We start from the raw sequence: 19,057 nt of genomic DNA, 5'->3' as shown, positions 1-19,057 counted from the left end.
TAGCAAGGAGCTAAGTAAGGAGTTATAATTTCTCATCAAAGCTTTATATTAATCATTATTTGACTAATATATATTAAAAAAATACTTAGAAGTACTAAAAAATAGCATTATATTTCAGTTTTATCCAAATTGAAGATTTATTATTTGGAAAGTGCAATCACAAATCCGTCTCCTTTCCCAACACCCCTTACGTCTCAAATGTGTGGAGCAGCTGAGAGAGAAAACAATGCAATTGTGACCAAAAGTTTGCAAGTTGATGGCTAAGTTTTATTCTAAACAATCTTCCGCGATGTCGACACTGGACAGCTAATGGCGAGGAACTGGAAGTATCTAATTTTCAAGCGATAGGATTCAAAAGGAGGAAAGTCTGTCCGCGTCAAATTTCGTGCGCTAGCCAACGCTGCTCACACATCACTCCTCACGAGGGTCTTGAGGAACAAAGAAAACGTAAGAGGCTCTAATTATAAAATAATTGTTCACCCGCTAATTATTCTTATCTTCAGCTGCTGAGGAGAAGCAAAAATGTCTGTGAGAAACAACGAGGAATCTTTGACTGAGCTGATCAGCACGCAAGACTTGCAAGATTTGGAAAATTGCTTCGAAGATGAGAGCAGTCTCAACTTTGACCGTGTGTTTGAGCAATTGCCTTCCGTTTATGAAGCCAAACTCATTTCAAACAATACTTCAGACAAGGATCCTTTAATTCTAGAAGGGAATTCAAAGTAATACACTAAATTAATTGCATATTTATATATATATCGAAACTAAATTAAACGTACTTTTTTATCTTTGCAGTTTTGAAATACACCAAACAGTGAGTTTAGATGAAATTCACATGCGAATCCAGTCCCAAGAGCTAACAGAAGAGCCTTCACATGCAACTATTACTATCGAGTCCACCGATCCAGACACAAGGGAGAGCGAAATTAAAAGATATCACTGTGATTATGAGGGGTGTGATCGGACTTACAGTACTGCTGGAAATCTAAGGACCCATATGAAGAGACACTTGGGTTTGTTTTATTTTAATGCTTCCCATTCAAATCTTCACTCACCAATTTTATTTTAGGTGAATATAGATTCAAGTGCTCTGAACCAAACTGTGGGAAAGCATTTCTGACCTCCTACAGTTTGAAAATTCACATACGAGTGCACACCAAAGTGAAACCCTTCCAATGCACACAGAATGGCTGTGAAAAAGCCTTCAATACACTTTATAGGTAGGCACCAATAAAAATTTGTAAATATTTAAGATATTCTTATTTTAATAAAAAAAATCTAGACTTCGAGCCCATGAACGACTTCACACTGGAAATACCTTTAACTGCAAGCAAAAGGGATGCTTGAAATATTTTACAACGTACAGTGACCTCAAGAAACATGTCAGAACCCACACCAAAGAAAAACCTTTCAAGTAATTAATATTGATTGGAAAATGTGTTTGGTGTAATGAGGATTGTTTTGTTTGTTTAGATGCTATGAAGACGGTTGCGAGAAGTCTTTCACTGCAAGCCACCACTTGAAAACACACAGGCGAACTCACACGGGTGAAAAACCATACTCATGCCCTGCAGATGATTGTTCGCGTACTTTTTCTACCTCACACAGCCTCAAATCGCACACCAAACGCCATATAAATCAAGCTGCCAAACGGAAAAGAGCTTCCAATGTATGTCTTTATTCAAATGTGGCTATCAATAGCATCACTTGATCTTATTTTACAGGGAAACGAATCCGACGAGGAAGACGCGCCTAACTCACACACAAATGATGAAAATGGTGTTGACCCTACGACCTTGCCTTCAGAGGATGGCTCCATTCAAGGTAAATCAACTTGAGATATAATTAAGAAAATTTTATTTTTTCTTCTTCTTCAGCCTATGCAATTATTCCACTGACCGAAAAGAATATACAAGCTATATCATCCCATGGTCTGATGACACTCGAAGGCTACCTTAGTAACAGCAGTGAAGTAAAATTGCAACAGGAGATACCTGAAAATGCTGCCAAAATTCTGCTTCAAGTGTGTTCATTTTATATTATGTTTTATACCTATTAATAAGCAATTTTTTAGTTGAAAAGTGGCCAAGAACTGCCTGCTGTTGAAAAGGCTACAATTTCTGTGGAGACTTCTCAGCTGAGCAACTGGAGCTTTTTCGAAAACCAAACCCAAATTATCCAGACAGCTGCTGAGCCTGTTGACAATAACCCTAAGCAGAGGTAAATACTTTTGTTTTAATGATTAAGATTTTCATAAAAATGTTCTTATTACAGTACATGCAATGAGAACTCCCTAAAGGACATTACTGCTGATGCTGACATTTGCCGATGCAACCCATGTCGCTGTCACGAAATGACCACGGACTGTCGCGGCTGCTCGAACGAGCTTCTTCGTCTGGTCAACAGCTCCTTGGACGCGTCGAGTCAAGATCAGGTAAAAGAAACGTGTACCGACATGTTGGATGAAAATCCACTCTCGGTTATTAATTCGTTGTGCGTGACTGAAGAGAAAGAGGACGAGGACTTTTGTGATCTGCCGTCGATCCCGTCCCAGTTCAGTATTTCCGAAAATACTATGGGAAACTTTGTGGCTCTTAGCTCGGACAGCATCTTAGAAGGTGAAGGTCAATTAATTGCCAGCAGCACCGCTCTGCTGAATGCCGAACCAGCAGAAGATTCGTTCAACAACAGTCAGCCAGAAAACGATCCTCTCGATATGGAAGAGAATGGAAATGACGTCGTCTTCACTCCTGCGCCGTTGACTGAGGCGGAGTCGTCGCCTGGAATAGCAGTTCCGGTCTCTTTCAACGCCAGCACTGGCAACTTTGAGTGCATCAAGGCGTCCGGGCCGCAGCACAGTATAGCCAAAGTCTGGAGAGGAACCGAGGCCACTGAGGCCAACGGGTGTCCATGTGGTGGGAACAAAGGAAAGTCGCCGTGCTGTGTGGTTGTGTGCCTGAAAACGTTGAAGCAAATCAAGAAGGCTGTCAAGCAGGGCTGCTGCATCCTGAAGCAAACAGAGCCTGGGGGGAAAGAAGTGCCAACAACGTCTTCCGAGACAATCACCGAGCAAAACCAATTGAATGGAAACGTTCCAGTCGAGCCGCAGCAAGCAAACGTCACAAATAGACAAGATTCATTTTTAGAATTTGTCGAAATTTTAGATCTTCCAAACTCGGTTTTCTCTCTGGACATAGAAGAGGACGTAGAGGAGAACCACTTTTGATTTTGTTAGTTATTCTTGTCAAAAATTTTTATTTGTGAAATTAACGAAATTGACCTGAAATTTAGTCTTGCCACTGTATGTGTTGATGTGGGCGTTATTGATTATTTGTTAATATTTGTGGCAATCAGAGTAATTGGTGCAATTCGCGCAAATTTTCCTTTTGCATTTCGTGAAAGATTGCCACCGCTTGTTGATAGTTTTCTAACGTATCTTTGCTTATTATCTTGCTTTATCGTCGCCAACTTGTAGATCGAGAGTTTGTTGATACAACTTGCATGAGTTCTGTGTATTAATTCTTACTCGTGCAGGTGCCTTATCATTCATATCACGTGCCTTACGTAAACACTCCGGATAATTATGACCGAAAACTCAAATCTCGCCCAAAAGTAATGATCAACTCGTATCAATATACGATTATGCCACTTGATAAGACAGGGCTTAATTGAGTCCGTCACCTAGTCATCATCGGGCAAACTTTTTGCAAACCCAAGCAACTCAATTCCTGCTAATGTGAACCAATAAAAATGTTCTCTCTAAATTTGAATAATGCTGTAACAGTGAAAACGACAAAAAGTCTTTAAAAATTTAATTTAGTGATAATCAGGACTGGGCATTTGTTAATAACAACTTTGTAGTTTGTTAACCATTGTTAAACAAACAAAGTGAGATTGGCTTTGAAAAGATTTAAATAAAGTGTTTTTATTAATTATATATTTTTTGTTGAACGATGGACTAATTTTTGAACAATAAATCATGAACTATGTCAGTGATATGTAAATTACTTGTATTTTATTTGCACTACTGTCGTCAACTCAGCACACTTACATATTAAATTACGCTTTACAATCACAGCGATTCAACAATAACAGTCAAAACGGCTGTGACTTTTTCCGACGGTTGTAATGCGAGATCTAGTTTATTAAATCACAGGTATTTAAATTAATTTAAACTTAGATATTAGATACTGTTATAATAATTAGTGCATTATTTTGGTGGCAACCAAATTTCGCCAGTGTATTCTGGTCCCATGATGCCTCTGAAAGCTTCATTGAAGACTCTGTCATTGAAGCAAGCCCTGTTTTTGCCTGTCTCGGCTTCCAATTCCACAAGCTTGGCCGCCTCTTTAGCCGCTTTGGTAAAACGGTGGACGTCGGCAACCGCAGCCTTGATTTCTGCGGCGTGGTCCACATAAGAAACTCTGAAAATTTATTTATTAAAATATTCCTTGTTACTTTAAAACTTTGATTACTTAAAATTGTACTTACTTTTTCTTAACATTTGATGAGAAGCCTATCGGAAACACTCGAACCCAATCGCCGTCCTTAGCCGGCGCATCCCTCCAATCTCTGCCATTTCCCCAGACAGTCGAATTCTGAAACTTATGCATTGAAAGTAGCGTGATTTTAAAATTCCAACCAGCTGCTTAATACCGAAGGGGGCATTGGCTGCGGCTGTCTAGACCACCTAGACGATGGTACTACTTTCACAGGCCCTGCGTCCTCCCTAGACCATCGTGACGACGGAAGCCCCTCCGTTTCGTCCTCACCAGTCAGGATGGAAAGTGACCTTGCCCTCTGCAGTCGCGGTCGAGCTGCTTTAACAATATATAATTGAATATTTTTTGAAAAAAAGTATGCAAAATATTTATTTTATTTAATATTTTTTTCAAATAAATTATTCAAAATATTATAATATACAGTTAAATCTCTGCGGTTGTCCTTTTGTTCTGCTACGGGTTTTTCTTTGCATCCATCTATTTCCCAAATTAGAATTAACTACAAAGAATACATGATATAAAAATAAATTAAGTTGAATTTAATTTTCATGGTTTTTTACTTGTGTAGTCCTCCGAATCGGAAGTAGAATCTTCTTGAGGAGGCTGCCAGGAGGTGAACATGGAGAGGCCTGTGTGGGACACTGGCATTCCCAGAAGGTCGAACATGTCGTGCAGCATTGGTTTTTTAACAGCGGCGTCAACGTCACTATCAGCGCCAAGGGCGGGGCTCAAATTGACCTTTTGACATTTGTAAAATTATCAAAGGAACAATTAAATTTCACGCATATATTATGATTATCTCACTTCTAGTAACCAAGGGCGCAAGGAAGTATCTACGAGAATATCAAATCCGTAAAATTCGAAGCAGTTTGGTGAGGGCGGCGGCGGCGAAGATGCGTTTTGAGCGAGAACAGTGAGAGCGACGATCGAAGCGATTCTCTGCCAAAGAAGCCAGTCGTTTTCGCCGTTCTGATTGAGGTAGTGCCGCAATTGCTTCAGGCTCCATTTACAACCTGAGGATTTTTTTTGTTTAATAAATTGATTTTTTTATCCAAATTAAATACCAACCTGCTCCAACTCTTTCCTTTTGTCTGGTGTACCCAGGTCCGAGTCTGTTAAGCGAGCTGTTGGTCAAGTGTCTGAAGAGATTGTTCAAATCGCCTAATGAAAATTTATCCGTCGCAAATCGAACCAGGCCCTCACGATAAAGATAAACGCAGAGCGGGCGGAAGCTCGGGATGCACGCGTAAAGACGCAGGTCGAATTTGTAGCCGCCGATCAACAGCGGGTTGGTCACGTATTTCTGCACTACGGCGCTCGACGCGTAATTCAAATCGCTGAACTCCTGCAATAATAACAATAATAATAAAAAAAAATACAACTTTCTAATTAGATTTTAAAATTTTAAACGATTAAGTACCCTGAAAAGAAAAATTCCGCGTCCCTGGCTCTGGCCGACAGGTTTGCAAATCCAAACCACGTCTTCCTCTGGTGGTTCGAGGCAGTGGAAAGAGCCCGAGCGGACTCTGCCGTTGCTTCTATTGCTGCCGCTGCACTCGGCCAGCAATTTTGTGTACTCAAGTGGAAGCTGGTAGCATGGCGGACTAAAAAATTTCCAAAAAGAGCTATTAAGGAATTTGTGTATTTTATTTTTATTCAGGAAATTCCCACGTTCAACAAGAGCAATCTCTCGCGTTTATCACGACAGGGTGGGAATGTGCTTGGCATGCTCAAGTTTGAGGTAAAAAATAATCTCATTGCATTTTGTGGCCCTCTTGTTCTCATGCATATGAGCGTATTACCTGAAATCAAAGATAGAGCCATACACCTTTTTCATGCACCGCAAGTAGCGTGCCAGATGATCCTTTCGGCAGATGGACGAGCCTTTCGGAATATGATTTGTGTACTGAAACAATAAATCACGATTTAATAAAAGCACATCCGCGGCGAGTCTTCATAAATTATTGCTAGTTAGCGGCCCCTTTTATGCACGTTTCTGGAGGAAGATAGACATGAAGTTTATGAAAGCGCGCGGAAGTTGGGGCAGCACTGAGTGTTCATTATCCCACACAGCGTTGCGTGCTCGATTTTTACAATGAAAATAACATCTTCATGCGCAAAAGACCAGCAGTACTTATGCATCGAGAAGCGTGCCTTTGAATAATCAATTTAAAAACTTCCCCCTACTAAATCGCCGGCTTGAATTTTAAATTTAATACGATTCTGCTGCTAAATATCTGCATTATTATTACGCTATTGGTTTTTGTTCGGTCTTATTTTTATCTAACAATATTCAAATTATATCGAGGCCTTACTCACTTGCCAAGGTTTGAGCTGCTTATAGTGTGACATTGGGAAGCCGGTCGTCCGCCACCAAAGGTTCCAGTTGTCCTTTATGACGCCGCACTCGCTGTGCTCACGCCAACCACGCTCGAGGCATACCTGCAAAACGCGACACCGATTTATTGCTTAATGAGCCCCTTGTATACAAACAATAAACACCGATATGAGCTGCAAATTGGAAAAATTGCAAGCTCGAGTCAATTTAAAATAATATTTATCTTACAATTAGCAATACTTAGATTTTTATATAGATTAAAATGTAATGTAAACCCAGCCAGAGTGTTAAGTTAATTTTTTGCCTATTTTGAACAGCACCTTTCCGTGACCTAAAATTGTTGGCTGGGGAGCCTACTTTAGTAATTTACATGCGTAATTCGAAATTTCTTTGAAGTAATATTGCTAATTGTGTTGATTTAATCAAGCTTTTTATACACGCAACATTATTCAAAATTTCCTGCGATCGATTGTTGCGGGCTTTCCAGGAAAGGACATCAGATTAAAGCAGCCACTTTTGGCAGACGCCAACTTTTATTTGCAACCACTCTGCTGGAGTTTCGCAAATTGCATATTTATTGTTGCCAATAATGTGCGGCAATGTTTTAAACGTTTTAACGTTGTTTCGTTGCGTGCGGAGCGACCATACCGGCAGAAAAATACACGATGGATCAAATTTTGTTGGTTCCGGCCCGCAACCTGATTACACGTACACACACACATGAGACGAGCCGCTGCCTACTTTTCTATTCTCTCTGCCCGCCCGCCGCGGTATATGTCATTTCCCAACATCAAAAAAGTTTAACAATATCCACGCGGCGGTGCTCTTTTGGCTGCGTATATCAGTCAAAACGTCGACTGCTCGCGGTTGTGACCCAGACCCCTCTCTCTGGTCTAACGATTTCGGGTGGGATCAATATTGCTTCATAAGACTACGGCGGGAACACATAAAATAAATGAACGCAACGCGCCAGTCAAATTGATGAGATTTCCATTGGCATATTTCTCAAAAGTAAATAATAAAAAAGCGTGACCCCTTCGCCTTAGAAACCCCGGGAAAGATTATCAGATAAAATTGATTTTTTCATAACCTTGACTTCCAGCCCTCCCCAAGGACTTCCATTTAATTCATTATTCCAAAAATCTTACCCCATAAATCTTACATTTCATATCAAGTGTGGAAATGGGCCTTTTTAATTGTTGCTAGAGATTTAATTCGTTTATTTTTTTTACCACGATATAACAGAATGCGTGCACGCAGGGCTGATTGATGAATGTGTGTTTTTTTAGTGTTTCTATCTATATACGAATGTTTATTGAGAAGACACTCGAAATAATAGAAGTAAGGCTGGAGGGTTTGAATGGTGCCTGACAGACATTGTTCAGCAGAATAGCAGAGGGATGTGCAAACAGCATGATCACGCGATTTCTATTTTTAGAGCTGTGGAATGGAGAAAGCGCGCCAGGTTTAGTATAGAACGTTCAGAGAAATTGACGTTTTTTCGGGGGAGAAACTCATTAAGCGGATTAAGCAGTTAAAATGCAAAGGCCCTGGAACTTCAATCCGCCAGGCTGGAAATAAATTTTGGATGCGGGCATTTTTCATTCCTGACACTGATTGGATTCGGGTGGATAATTTTCTTGGAGTTAAGACTGATATAGTTGTATAACTAAAATGTGAGTGTTTGTATCAAGCTGGAGGAGTTAAGAGCTGCGTGTTTTCTTATTGTAGAAAAAGGTCTAAAAACACAAATTTCGGTCATATGGCTATTTTTCTTTGTGAAGGATTAAATAATAGGATGATTAGCTAATTTTGAACAGTTAAATTTCATAGAAACATCAATAAATTGTAGCTCTGTTTTTAAAAAGATATTGAAAGACTTTTCCCGAGTTAATTTAGGTAATACTTTTTCAAATAAAACGCCACATTCAGACGGCTACATTGCTCTAGACACACTAAAGACTGGTTACGTAAAAAGTAACTTCGTCAAATTGAATATTTCAAAGTATCTAGATTTGCACAACCATGCAAAACACCAGAACCAACCAAACAAAATAGCAAAACTTTTTTTCCATGTTCCCGTAATTTACCACCGTCATTCACGTTAATCTATTCTGGTATTGCTGCCGCTTTTCCCTTTAAAGGACTGTTTAAAAGCAGGTAAATAATAAAAGCATTGTGTCTTGGAAGTATTTAACTTTTTGCCGCCGACGGAATGGACAATAAAAAGTGGCGACGTCTTTCCTTGACTCATCCTTAGCTTCGCGTGTTGCCATTTCAATAATAAAACCGGCGGGTCACCTGGTGTCACCTTAAGTGCTCGTAGCGAGCGACTTTAATTGTACGACTCTGCTCCAGGCTCCATCAAAGCCGCCCCCTCCCACCCAAAGAAAAAATACTAATGCCCGGATCGAAATTAATTTTGTTTTTCTAATTTATGCGCGGCAGTCGGTCGACACGCTGCGAATCCGCTGTTAATTTATTCGTCCGCGAGAGAATGCAAATTAAAGCGGCTTTATTGCCGGAATAAAATGAGAACGCCCCTGTGCGAATAATGCGAGGCTCAATTTATTTATAAATGCAGAGCCAGGGAGTCACGGCCATAAAGGCTTATTATTTATGTATCTCACTAGCTGTTCGACATAAATATGATGCACGCGGGAGGAAGCGGCCTGGTATTTTGTGAACGTGCGCCGCTTCTCTCTTCCTCTCCGTTCAGTAATTTGAAGAAGGCTTTTTAGAATTCATTGATACTTGTGAATTTTTATAGCGGTACGGAACAAGGTGCTCACCAAAATTCAGCGTTCGAAACAATTTCCGACGAAAAATTCTTGAATAATTATTATTGATGGGATAAAAGATTAATCCAAGACGACGAAGAATAAATCAACCAATCTTTAAACTAATAGTTTCTTTGTGTTTTTTTTTTCTTTAATCGCATAATGATGCGAGTTTATATACCTCTCAAACTGAAACTTACCAAGCGCTTTCAGCTTAATTAAAAAGATTATCACGAAAACAACAGGCTTTCAACTCAGGGAATTACCAACCAAGAAATAAATGCACGCCTTTCTCGCTCGCAATCTGCTCAAGCATCAACGCTTTCGGAAGTAGGCAGCTTGCGCGACATAAAAGTAAAGCGCGTTGCATACCCACTTAAACACGATTAAAATAAAATGAGACACTTATACTTTGTAACATTTTAGACATTAAAAAAAGTAAATATACATATAGGAACAATTTTTTCTAATAATAAAAATTTTACTTCCTTCTATAAGTGGCTTGCATACTAAATGAGTCAGTTCTGTCAAGCAAAATTGAACTGATAAAGCTTTCCCAATGATTGATCGCGACGCGAATGAATTCTCGATCATCCGAGAGCTCACGGCATAGGGTGTGTGCATGTTATGCGTGGCTCCAACCAGAGTGGTGTTCGCCGGCGGCGTCAATTTTCCTTAACGAGACGGCCGAGGTGCAATTTTCGAGGGTGGGTTACGGACTAAAATGCTAATCAGGGCCTTTCCTACTCTCGCGTGGTAAATGATTGTATTGTGATGCCCTTGAATATTAATGCAAGATTAGCTTTTCACAATATAAATTATATTTTCACGGTCGTGATAAAAACGCCTGCGCCCCCTTTTGTTTTCTGTTTGTGGTAAGTTCAGCGCCTCCACTTTCGCGGAAGAGATTGGTTTTATTTGTTTTGATTACAGTACGAAGGCCGCATTACATTTCACTGCTCACAACCAATGATTAGAGAAAATTGTTCAAACATGGATTTCTGATCGTGTTGTATTATTTTATTGGTGGCGGTATTTTTTTTTTTCTTAAAAAGGCAAAATTTATGTTATCAATTCAATTGTTGAACAGGAGTAAAGTTACCTTTTTTGTAGATTTGAGATCAAATTATCAATACAGAAAACAGCCTTGAATTGAAATGTATCAATGTATTGCCAATGAATGTCAACAATCATTGTCATAACTTGGTTCAAAGCTGGCTCAAAGCACCACGACGAAGGACCTAACACTGAAAAGTTCAACCAAGGACGGCCTTCTTATAATTGTGATCAATAAAATCATAACATAGAGCACCATTGCGTTCTATACTACTTGACCAAAGGAAGGATGATTCCAATTCGATCACGATAAGGCCACCGAACTGCCCACTGGTAACAGAATGACCTTGACCACCAAAGATTTTTTTAAGAGCGTCTCATATTCCATAAAATATATTAGGAATATGTAATAAGATCATCGCAATTTATTTATATAAATTAATGCAATGATTAAGATTTGTATGAGAAATCCTTATTTTACTGATTTTTACCAGTAAGAGTTTTTTTTAATCTTTAAATCGATTATTTAAGATTAAAATTTGAAATTGTAAATGTGTCATTGTAAATTATTCAAAGATTTATAAGAAAAAAAATCATCACCAAATAAATTAAAATAACGCTTGGAAAATATAATTTAAAAATTAATAAAGTCGTTGAGTTATATTTTTAATTTTTTAATTTTTTATTATAATGAGTAATTGTATATAATTTTATAGTAGTTTTTCATTAAAAAAATTAACACAAAAATTTATGATAATTATAATAAAAATTATAAATTATATTGTTTTTATTTAAAAAATAAAATAATAATAATTATAAATTTATTATTAATTAATTAGGCAATTGCGTTGCGTTAAGAAGTGTTAAGCATATAAAATAATCAAAACCGATTTTTTCCTACCTGGAGCAGAAGATTAGGGCCAATTCCATTGTCGTTTATTCGGAAAACAAACGGTCCGTCCTCCCAGTCCATGTTTGGGTCCTCTGGTTCGACGTTGAGCTCAACAGGCGGCAAAGATGACCCACCGCAGGTCAAACTGAAACCACTGTCCCACATGCCGATCATGACGATTGCAAAGTTAACATTATAAAATTGAGCAGATTCCAAATCAATCTTCACACGTGGTGAAAGCAGCAGCTCGGAAAATAATAAACAATTGGACTTTTTATTATTCGTTGCCAGGGGTTACACTCGAAGCAGTGGGGAAAGCGAAAGAGCTTTCACAAGGGCTTTTTCCGCACCCCACGTCATAAATAATAGTATACGCGAGCTGTGCTTTTGTTGTGTGTATGTCTAGGCCATACTTGTATTGTGGTCTCAGTTGTTTCATTTGAAAAAGTTTTGCTCGAGACAAGAAGTGCGTCATGCACCACTCATGATAAAAAAATCTTTTTTAGTTACAGCAGAGCACAATCAATTTATTTAACTTTGATTTAATAGAAAATATTGAAATAGCGCCCTTTTTTGTTTTAAATGACCATTTTAATTTTATTTTTAGGTTATTACAACGAAGAAAGTTATAGATTAAAATATTTATTTTGGGAACTATGGAAACAACGCAATAATTCATAATAAATTTTAAATGTCTCATTGTAAGTTATTCAAAGATTTCTAAGAAAAAAATCATTACCAAGTAAATTTATAATTATATATCAAAATGGCATTTAGAAAATATAATTTAATAATTAATAAAGTAGTTAAGCTGTTTTTCTAATTTATAATGATATTTAAAAGTATTTGTATAATTTTGCATAATTGATGATCTTACCGAAACTAATGAGAAAATGCTTTTGATGTTGGTGGGTAGAGTTATAAATATGTCTGCTACAGCGCTAAATTCACAACATCAATCTTTTGTTAATGGTGATATTTAATTAATGGTTAAAATTGATTTAAAATTGGGATAATTCACTCCCGCAATCGCAAGCATGTTTTCATGGAAAAAAATTATAATTTACTCTATAAAGCTATAAATTAACTGACAGTAAGATCCATTTTCTTTCAAATATTTATCCACGAATAAATTATATTTCTTCATATTTATTAAATTTAACGTTGTAAAATTATTAAAGATTAACTAAATATTTGTAATTATAATTAAAAAAGACTTTGTCTATGTTCTTCCTTTTTTACTGCAATCTGTCTTTCCAAGCTTAAATTTTCATTCATAATTAAACTGATCGGCAAAGTGAAATAGCTCCCAGCTGGAATGATCCGTGATAAAGAGATTTACAGATAAATAAACAAAAGAATGTGCGTGCAAATTGAGTCATTAAAAACTGGGTCTGCTTTTTGTGTGCCACTGCCTGGTGCGATGATTCCACCATCAAATTACCTCTTCCTTTATCAGATGAAGCGTGCGGGTGGCCAAGTGGAGAGCGCCGTAGTCGGCAGTTGCCTTCGAGGCGAGCACGCCAACAAAACTGGCCCGACCGAGGCCCGGCGGCGCCGTTAAGTAAGCGCCCCTCCGCGCCTTGCAGACGTACAAGTCCCTCCCCGGCGGCGCTGGCTCGAATTAATTCTCAGGGGTGGAAATATTAATGTATGCAGCCTTCAAGGATAATTCCATCGTCGTCGTTTATCACTTTTCTGACTCTCTCTCGCTCTGTTAGTCTTTCTTTCTCCTTTGCTCTCTCTCAATCTCCACCCTTTACCGTAATAATAAAGCAAGGTTAGCAATAAGGATTGATTTTTAGCGTGTCCTCTCATGGGCTGCATGTGTGTTGGCACCCTATCTCCTACGTCAGGGTATAATTTGTTGCTTTTTATCTTCTTGTATATAGAGATTTAAATGGTTGCGCATGTGGGGTATGTATTTTCGTTTTTATCCTTTAAATTTGTAATCACTGAGTTATTAAAATTGTTGGAACGTACGAAACGTTTCTCAAATAAAATCCAAATTAACGCCATTTTTATTTAATGCAAAAGTTAAGTCTGTGAAATTGCTATAAAATTTTAAAGATAGCAATATTGATGTAGAACCATGAAATAAAATCCAAATTCCGTGTTTAAGATTCAGTTTATGAATTATATGATATGATTTAATGTAATGATAAGTAACATTATCTCATCGTTCCAGGTTTTCTGAGCATGAGCATTTTCATCTGTTCGACTAGTTTTGCTCATGAGCGTGCTCACCTTTCGGTGCTCAACTTCGTCTGCTCATATAGAGAAATATCTCTGCACTGAACCGATATGTAAAGAAATATCTGCATTGGCCACATTGGGCAGATGTAGAGAAATATTTATGCATTGAGCCTGTGCTCAATGCTCATGCTCAATATACCCTTGCTCAACGCTGCTCATGACTCATGATCAAAATTTTGCTCAATCTTGCTCATGAGCTGCTCATACCCAGATTCCCTGCATCCTTCCAACGCCTGCAAATTGTTGATGTAGGCAACCTGTGCAACGTAAAAGCATGAATAGTTGCAAACTTTCTCAACTTTCTATTACTTGAATTGCATAACAAAATACACTGTATGTACATAAATTCAGTAAAATAAGTCAACGGAAACAAAAATTTCAAGAAATACATATTGAGCGCCTAATTTATTAATTTTATATATGCTACAATTTTAATGCAAAAAGATACATACTTTTAATAAAAATAAATTAACATACTTCAAATCATCAGTTAATTCTTATTATTGAAAATATTACTTTTGATATATTTGACAAGAGGTAAAGTGAGTTTCGGTTCAGCTAATTGTACACCTTGTCATGATATCTTTGACTTGTCAGAGACCAGGCACGCACCTTTCTGCGTTTATGAAGACAAGCAATTATAGCTAATCATAAGTTGCAAACCCTCGCAACGAAGAAACCTCTCAACCTCCTCACGCGAATTCTCATTCTCAAGCTGTGCATAGGCTTAGATAATTAGTTAATTAATTCCAAGCCGTTGGCAACGTTTTTCAAGGAAATTATGATTAAAGGGGGAGCGCGACTGTACAAATTAAGAAAAAGTTTGCGTTTCAAACATGCATACTTTGTAGGTAGAATTGGCCATAAATTTAAACTTCTGCTAAAGAAGAAATTAACCTCTGCAGGATTAGTCTCGTGCAGTTGCAGTTGGGTGCATGGACAAGTTGCAATTTACAAAGAATTCCTCATAACTAACTTCAAGCAGACAATTGTGAGAAATGAGTGAGCTCTAGCAGGAAATTAACTTTTATTACTTAATTTAAAAAACCTGTATTACAATCAGTGGCTTTCCAGGAAATCTGTTTTATTTTTATTATTACTTAAATGTATGTACTAAAATAATAATTATCTGATATCAAAAAGGGGAATAAATTTTTAAAAAAATTAAAAATATCCCTAGTATCCCATAACTTTGGCTTTGATTTTCATCTCAACAGTTGAGCTTCTATGGAAATTTGACATGGAGATCGTGCGAGTTTGACCTTGGCAGTCAATAAATTTATGCAGCCCCTCATGATCGGAGAATAATAACAGGTTATCGACGACATCTACCCATTTCTTTCTCTACAGTCGTCCAGTGTGAAAGGCTTCGAGATAATCTTTGCCTTTACGGTTACGGGCGACGCAAATGGGTATATATTCTAATTTCTCACCACAAACGTCCGCCCTCTTCCGAAATACGTGAGGCGAAGCATGAACGGAAGCGAAGGCGCGGCGTGATTATGGGCCATTACATTTTTCATATTATCCCATCGCTGCTCATCCTCAACAATATATTTATACAACTCCCTCAAGTTGGGAAAAAAATTGAAATGGAAATTTGTAAAATTAACAAATATACCGAGAGGTACAAACTGAGTGTTTAATTAATAATTGGGGACACACTACTTTCTACCTGGCACGTATTTTCTTTTCAATGTCACGACATTCGCTAAACTTTTCGGTGTCAGTTTAGCAAGGCATCGCGGATTAGCCCGCGAAATGCCGTGCAGCCGCGATTTATTTGTGACGTCAAACGCTTTCTTCTGCACAATGCCACATATAATGTGTTCCCGCAGCGCGCGGCCCTTTTTGATGAAGGAGCAAAACGCACACAATGAAAATGAGTTTGCCATCCATCTCCTCGCTGCGGCCGCGTTTTCCAACTAAATCATCCAGCACGGTTAAAAATAAAACCGCGATTGATGGGAAGCGTCCGTTAGCGAAGCAACAACTTTGCTATTTCCAGCCATCAATCAAAACGAACGCGAGTAGTGCTTAAATCAATTTTCCCAGCTAAACGTGCCGAACGGCTATGAAACACATTTTTGCATATATTGACAAGGTAAAAATGAAGAGTATTCAGAAATTTCCATAACAAAACCTCTTCCTGTGGTAATCGATGAAGTGCACAGATTATTAATGGTTCGGGGAAAATTTAACTGCTTCGTAAAATGCAACTGAGCGATTAATTTATCATTGAAGTTTTCACTCCTTAGCCTTGAATTTATTAAGTCGATTCTTCTTGCATCGCCAATAAAGAAGCAGTGCCCTTTCGCTTTCAACTTATCAAACTGCAGCAAGTCGGCGGCAGCGAAATGCGCTTTCCTTCGATGCACATGCTGCTCTCCCATACAATTTTCCTCACGCTATATGCACATTTAAATCGCAAATGACAAACATAGGAAACTGCTGTCTGCAACTCTGCACTGCTCTATTTATTTTTCACCTTGATTTTTTCACGTCCACATGATTTTACAGAAGCGGAACATATTTATTTTAAACACGGAATGAAAGTTTTTAGTTTACTAATGCTTGAGAAAATTTGATTTTCTCTGAATTGCATAAATTGATTATTTTTCATTGAAAAAATTTTTTTATTGGTTACCTTTTTCTCAATATATTTTCCAAATCTATAAATTAAATCAGGCTTGGTAAAAATGTGTTTAAAACAAAATATTAATTTAATAGAAATAATAGTTAATCTTCTATATATTGTTGAGTTTGCTACCTGAATATAATGGTATATATTTCAGAATTCTGTTTACCCATCCTGTATTGCAGTAAAAGGGTTTAATTGTTTTATGCTGCAGGTAATTTTAAGCACAGCTCCACTAGTCACGGAAAAGACTAAGCGTGCACATGATTAAACAAAAAAATTGCGCACAGCATGCAGTGCCAACAAACTCAGTTCCCCGGCTATCACAACACAAGGTTCTCTTCCCTTAGTTTATTATTGTGCAATATGAGCAATTAATTAATAAAGGGCACTAATTACTTGGTGCCACCAGGAGCAAGAAATGGCAGTTTGTCTTCAAAATGATTTATGTCATTAGCTACATACATTTTGCATGCTAAAATAATCCAATTGTATAATTTGTGTTCAGCAAAACACTTGCGACTCCAAGTAAAAAATTTATTTGTCCACATAATTATTATTTAGCAGATAATGTTCATTTGAAACACATTCATAACTCCTATTCAACTCTGCTGCAGGTATGAATAGTGGAAATTGGAAAATCAATAGTGGAACATACAATTTATGTCGCGCTGATAGCAGAATAATGGGGTAACAGGGTTTTTTAATTTTATAATTCAAGATCACAGCAATTATCAACTCAGCTGCTTCACTCCAAGGTGTCATTGACAGTCTTTGCTTTAGAAATATTGCCATTTCCCGAGGATGGAATCTTTGATGGCATCAACGTACTGAGCGGGAATCCAGTAAATCCAATATCTGGATGCTTCTGTCGGCCCTAACTGAATAGCCTAAAACATAAAGTCAAATTTAATATTTTTTTCCTACCACTAATTTAAAAAATAAATTTTTATTTACGTAAATAGCTTCATGAATTTTTAAAGATCGAACACTCCACTTACTAGAATGTGATACTCCTCGTGTCCAGTAATAACCTCATTGACAACTGCTTTTATAGAACTCATGGGGATCTTGTCTGTGCGCTGCTGAGTTCCAATCCACAACTCATCCAGCTCCATCTTGAAAGTCAGTCTAACTTTTTTGCCCTGCTTGTTGAGCATACCATGCAAAGGAAACGCGGGCAGAGGTTCCTGTTACAGAATGTTTTGTTTATTTTTAAATAATTAAAAAAAAATAGTCTCATTTTTACTGAAAATTAAATATTTTTGAATTACCTTAATTCCTTTGATTCCGGGCAAAGCGTCATCAGGAATGCCTTTGTCAAGAATTTTTTTGTGCATTGTTTGAGAGCAGAAGGTCTCCTTCTCTTTGGTTGATGACTCGGCAGCTGCCAACTCCTAAATCAATTGTTAGAAACAACAAAACATCAATTGTCTGGAAATTACCTGAGGCGACGGCGCCGACACTGCAATAACATCATCAAGTTTTGAACCCACAACCATAACCTTTGCTCCTTTGGTAACTCCGAGACTGCGTAAGGTTTGGTCGTCCTGGGCCAGGCCTTTGATCATGATTTTCTGCATGGCTGGTGGAACGCCTAAAATATAAAAATTACTAAAATTTATTCGGCTTGACATTTTTGTTTAAACACACCAATAATTTTTTGAAGATGATTTTTCAGTTTGATGATGGTCTTGTCAAGGCCAAACTCGACCTCATGTTTGGTTTTGCAAAAAATCACTTTAAAGCTGACTGTCTCTCCACCCTCTTCCTCTTCAGGGTCTTCCTGGCTTTTCAAAATGTCATCGACCGTGGCTGCTATGTCAGATTTACTCTCTTCAGCACCAGGCGGTTCTTCGTCTTTTGTTTCAGTAGCTTGTTGCGGCGCTGCCACGTCTAGAAAAAGAATTTAATTTGGTTTAAACTTACCGAAATATTAAAATTTTTTGTCTAAAAAGTGGATTTTTACTTCCAGAGAAAAGTCTAGAAAAATGAATTTAAAGTTTAAAATTAACTTTGCTCACTTTCTTGATAATCAGATTTAGGGTAAAAAGTATTTCTTAGTTAACTTTTTGAATAATATAGATGAATTTTAGCAGAAACACGAGTTGAAACTATTTGGCTTGTTTTTCCCTTGGCATTACTTGCAAAAATAATAAACAAGTGAATTTTAACATCAACTTTGTCGAATCGAATTTTCAATTAGACAATTCAAAATTTAAACACTGGAGGTGAAAAATGTATTGAGAATTAAAATATTTATCAACGAAGGCATGCTTCTTATTCCCATTACCATTTTTATCAACTTCTTTGGACATTTCTTCCATTTCTTCTTCTTTTGTTGCTATTTTTTGACGAGAACTGTTGCTGTTTGCTGTAAACTTGTGGTGACGCGCAAAACTGCAGTCACTTGTTTGTCAGAAAGCAGAAGAAAAGATAAAAGTTTTGCAAAATGTTTGGTTATCCCTGAATATATGATAAGCAAAATAGTCTTAGTTTTTACAGGTAAATTTCTGAAATAAAATTCATTTACTCAGACGTGAATTAATAAGAAAAACAATATTTTTCACACAAATCTCAACTTTTTTGAACGGC

The 19,057-nt window shown here is 37.5% G+C and overlaps 4 protein-coding genes across 9 annotated transcripts in view; 1 reads left to right on the top strand and 3 right to left on the bottom strand.

Moving 5' to 3' along the window:
- LOC132196311 (peptide deformylase, mitochondrial-like) overlaps positions 1–19,057 on the bottom strand; it is a 54,058-nt gene that overhangs the window by 1,600 nt on the left and 33,401 nt on the right. The gene's annotated exons all lie outside the window — the stretch shown is intronic.
- On the top strand, positions 160–3,496 carry LOC132196309 (uncharacterized). The gene is made up of 10 exons (XM_059618863.1): positions 160–447; positions 504–722; positions 796–1,013; positions 1,070–1,220; positions 1,283–1,414; positions 1,474–1,669; positions 1,725–1,824; positions 1,878–2,023; positions 2,075–2,220; positions 2,275–3,496. The coding sequence occupies exons 2-10, from the start codon at positions 523–525 to the stop codon at positions 3,224–3,226; spliced, it is 2,241 nt and encodes a 746-aa protein (XP_059474846.1). The 5' UTR covers positions 160–447; positions 504–522; the 3' UTR covers positions 3,227–3,496.
- Positions 4,007–13,087, bottom strand: LOC132196310 (probable tubulin polyglutamylase TTLL2). 6 transcript variants are annotated; one of them, XM_059618864.1, is made up of 12 exons: positions 13,013–13,087; positions 11,578–11,722; positions 6,822–6,944; positions 6,305–6,408; positions 5,923–6,106; positions 5,571–5,847; positions 5,307–5,515; positions 5,063–5,240; positions 4,924–5,001; positions 4,657–4,820; positions 4,492–4,604; positions 4,007–4,424 (listed from the first exon to the last, which is right to left on the bottom strand). In XM_059618864.1, exons 2-12 carry the CDS (start codon positions 11,647–11,649, stop codon positions 4,211–4,213), a joined length of 1,716 nt encoding a protein of 571 aa, XP_059474847.1. In that variant the 5' UTR covers positions 11,650–11,722; positions 13,013–13,087; the 3' UTR covers positions 4,007–4,210. The 6 variants fall into 6 exon arrangements, with proteins under 6 accessions (XP_059474847.1, XP_059474849.1, XP_059474848.1 ...); XM_059618866.1 differs by having other exon boundaries at positions 4,492–4,598; XM_059618865.1 differs by having other exon boundaries at positions 4,657–4,817.
- On the bottom strand, positions 16,986–19,035 carry LOC132196856 (ubiquitin domain-containing protein UBFD1-like). The gene is made up of 6 exons (XM_059619780.1): positions 18,756–19,035; positions 18,116–18,358; positions 17,908–18,059; positions 17,737–17,859; positions 17,464–17,652; positions 16,986–17,352 (listed from the first exon to the last, which is right to left on the bottom strand). Exons 1-6 carry the CDS (start codon positions 18,787–18,789, stop codon positions 17,242–17,244), a joined length of 852 nt encoding a protein of 283 aa, XP_059475763.1. The 5' UTR covers positions 18,790–19,035; the 3' UTR covers positions 16,986–17,241.

This window comes from Neocloeon triangulifer, unplaced genomic scaffold (genome assembly GCF_031216515.1).
Source record: "Neocloeon triangulifer isolate White Clay Creek 2 clone unplaced genomic scaffold, ASM3121651v1 ptg000012l, whole genome shotgun sequence".
Classification (NCBI taxonomy): domain Eukaryota; kingdom Metazoa; phylum Arthropoda; class Insecta; order Ephemeroptera; family Baetidae; genus Neocloeon; species Neocloeon triangulifer.
This window is presented reverse-complemented; position numbering and strand designations above follow the sequence as displayed.

Excerpts from the sequence above, each read along its gene's own strand:
- LOC132196309 (XM_059618863.1), top strand. The coding sequence starts at position 523 with ATGTCTGTGAGAAACAACGAGGAATCTTTGACTGAGCTGATCAGCACG. Across the intron at positions 1,221-1,282 it reads GCCTTCAATACACTTTATAG|ACTTCGAGCCCATGAACGAC; the intron begins GTAGGCACCAAT and ends AAAAAAATCTAG. Across the intron at positions 1,825-1,877 it reads AGAGGATGGCTCCATTCAAG|CCTATGCAATTATTCCACTG; the intron begins GTAAATCAACTT and ends CTTCTTCTTCAG.
- LOC132196310 (XM_059618864.1), bottom strand. The coding sequence starts at position 11,649 with ATGGACTGGGAGGACGGACCGTTTGTTTTCCGAATAAACGACAATGGA. Across the intron at positions 6,945-11,577 it reads GCCCTAATCTTCTGCTCCAG|GTATGCCTCGAGCGTGGTTG; the intron begins GTAGGAAAAAAT and ends CGCGTTTTGCAG. Across the intron at positions 5,848-5,922 it reads GCGGAATTTTTCTTTTCAGG|GAGTTCAGCGATTTGAATTA; the intron begins GTACTTAATCGT and ends TTATTATTGCAG.
- LOC132196856 (XM_059619780.1), bottom strand. The coding sequence starts at position 18,789 with ATGGAAGAAATGTCCAAAGAAGTTGATAAAAATG. Across the intron at positions 17,653-17,736 it reads CCGGAATCAAAGGAATTAAG|GAACCTCTGCCCGCGTTTCC; the intron begins GTAATTCAAAAA and ends ATTCTGTAACAG. Across the intron at positions 17,353-17,463 it reads ACGAGGAGTATCACATTCTA|GCTATTCAGTTAGGGCCGAC; the intron begins GTAAGTGGAGTG and ends TTTATGTTTTAG.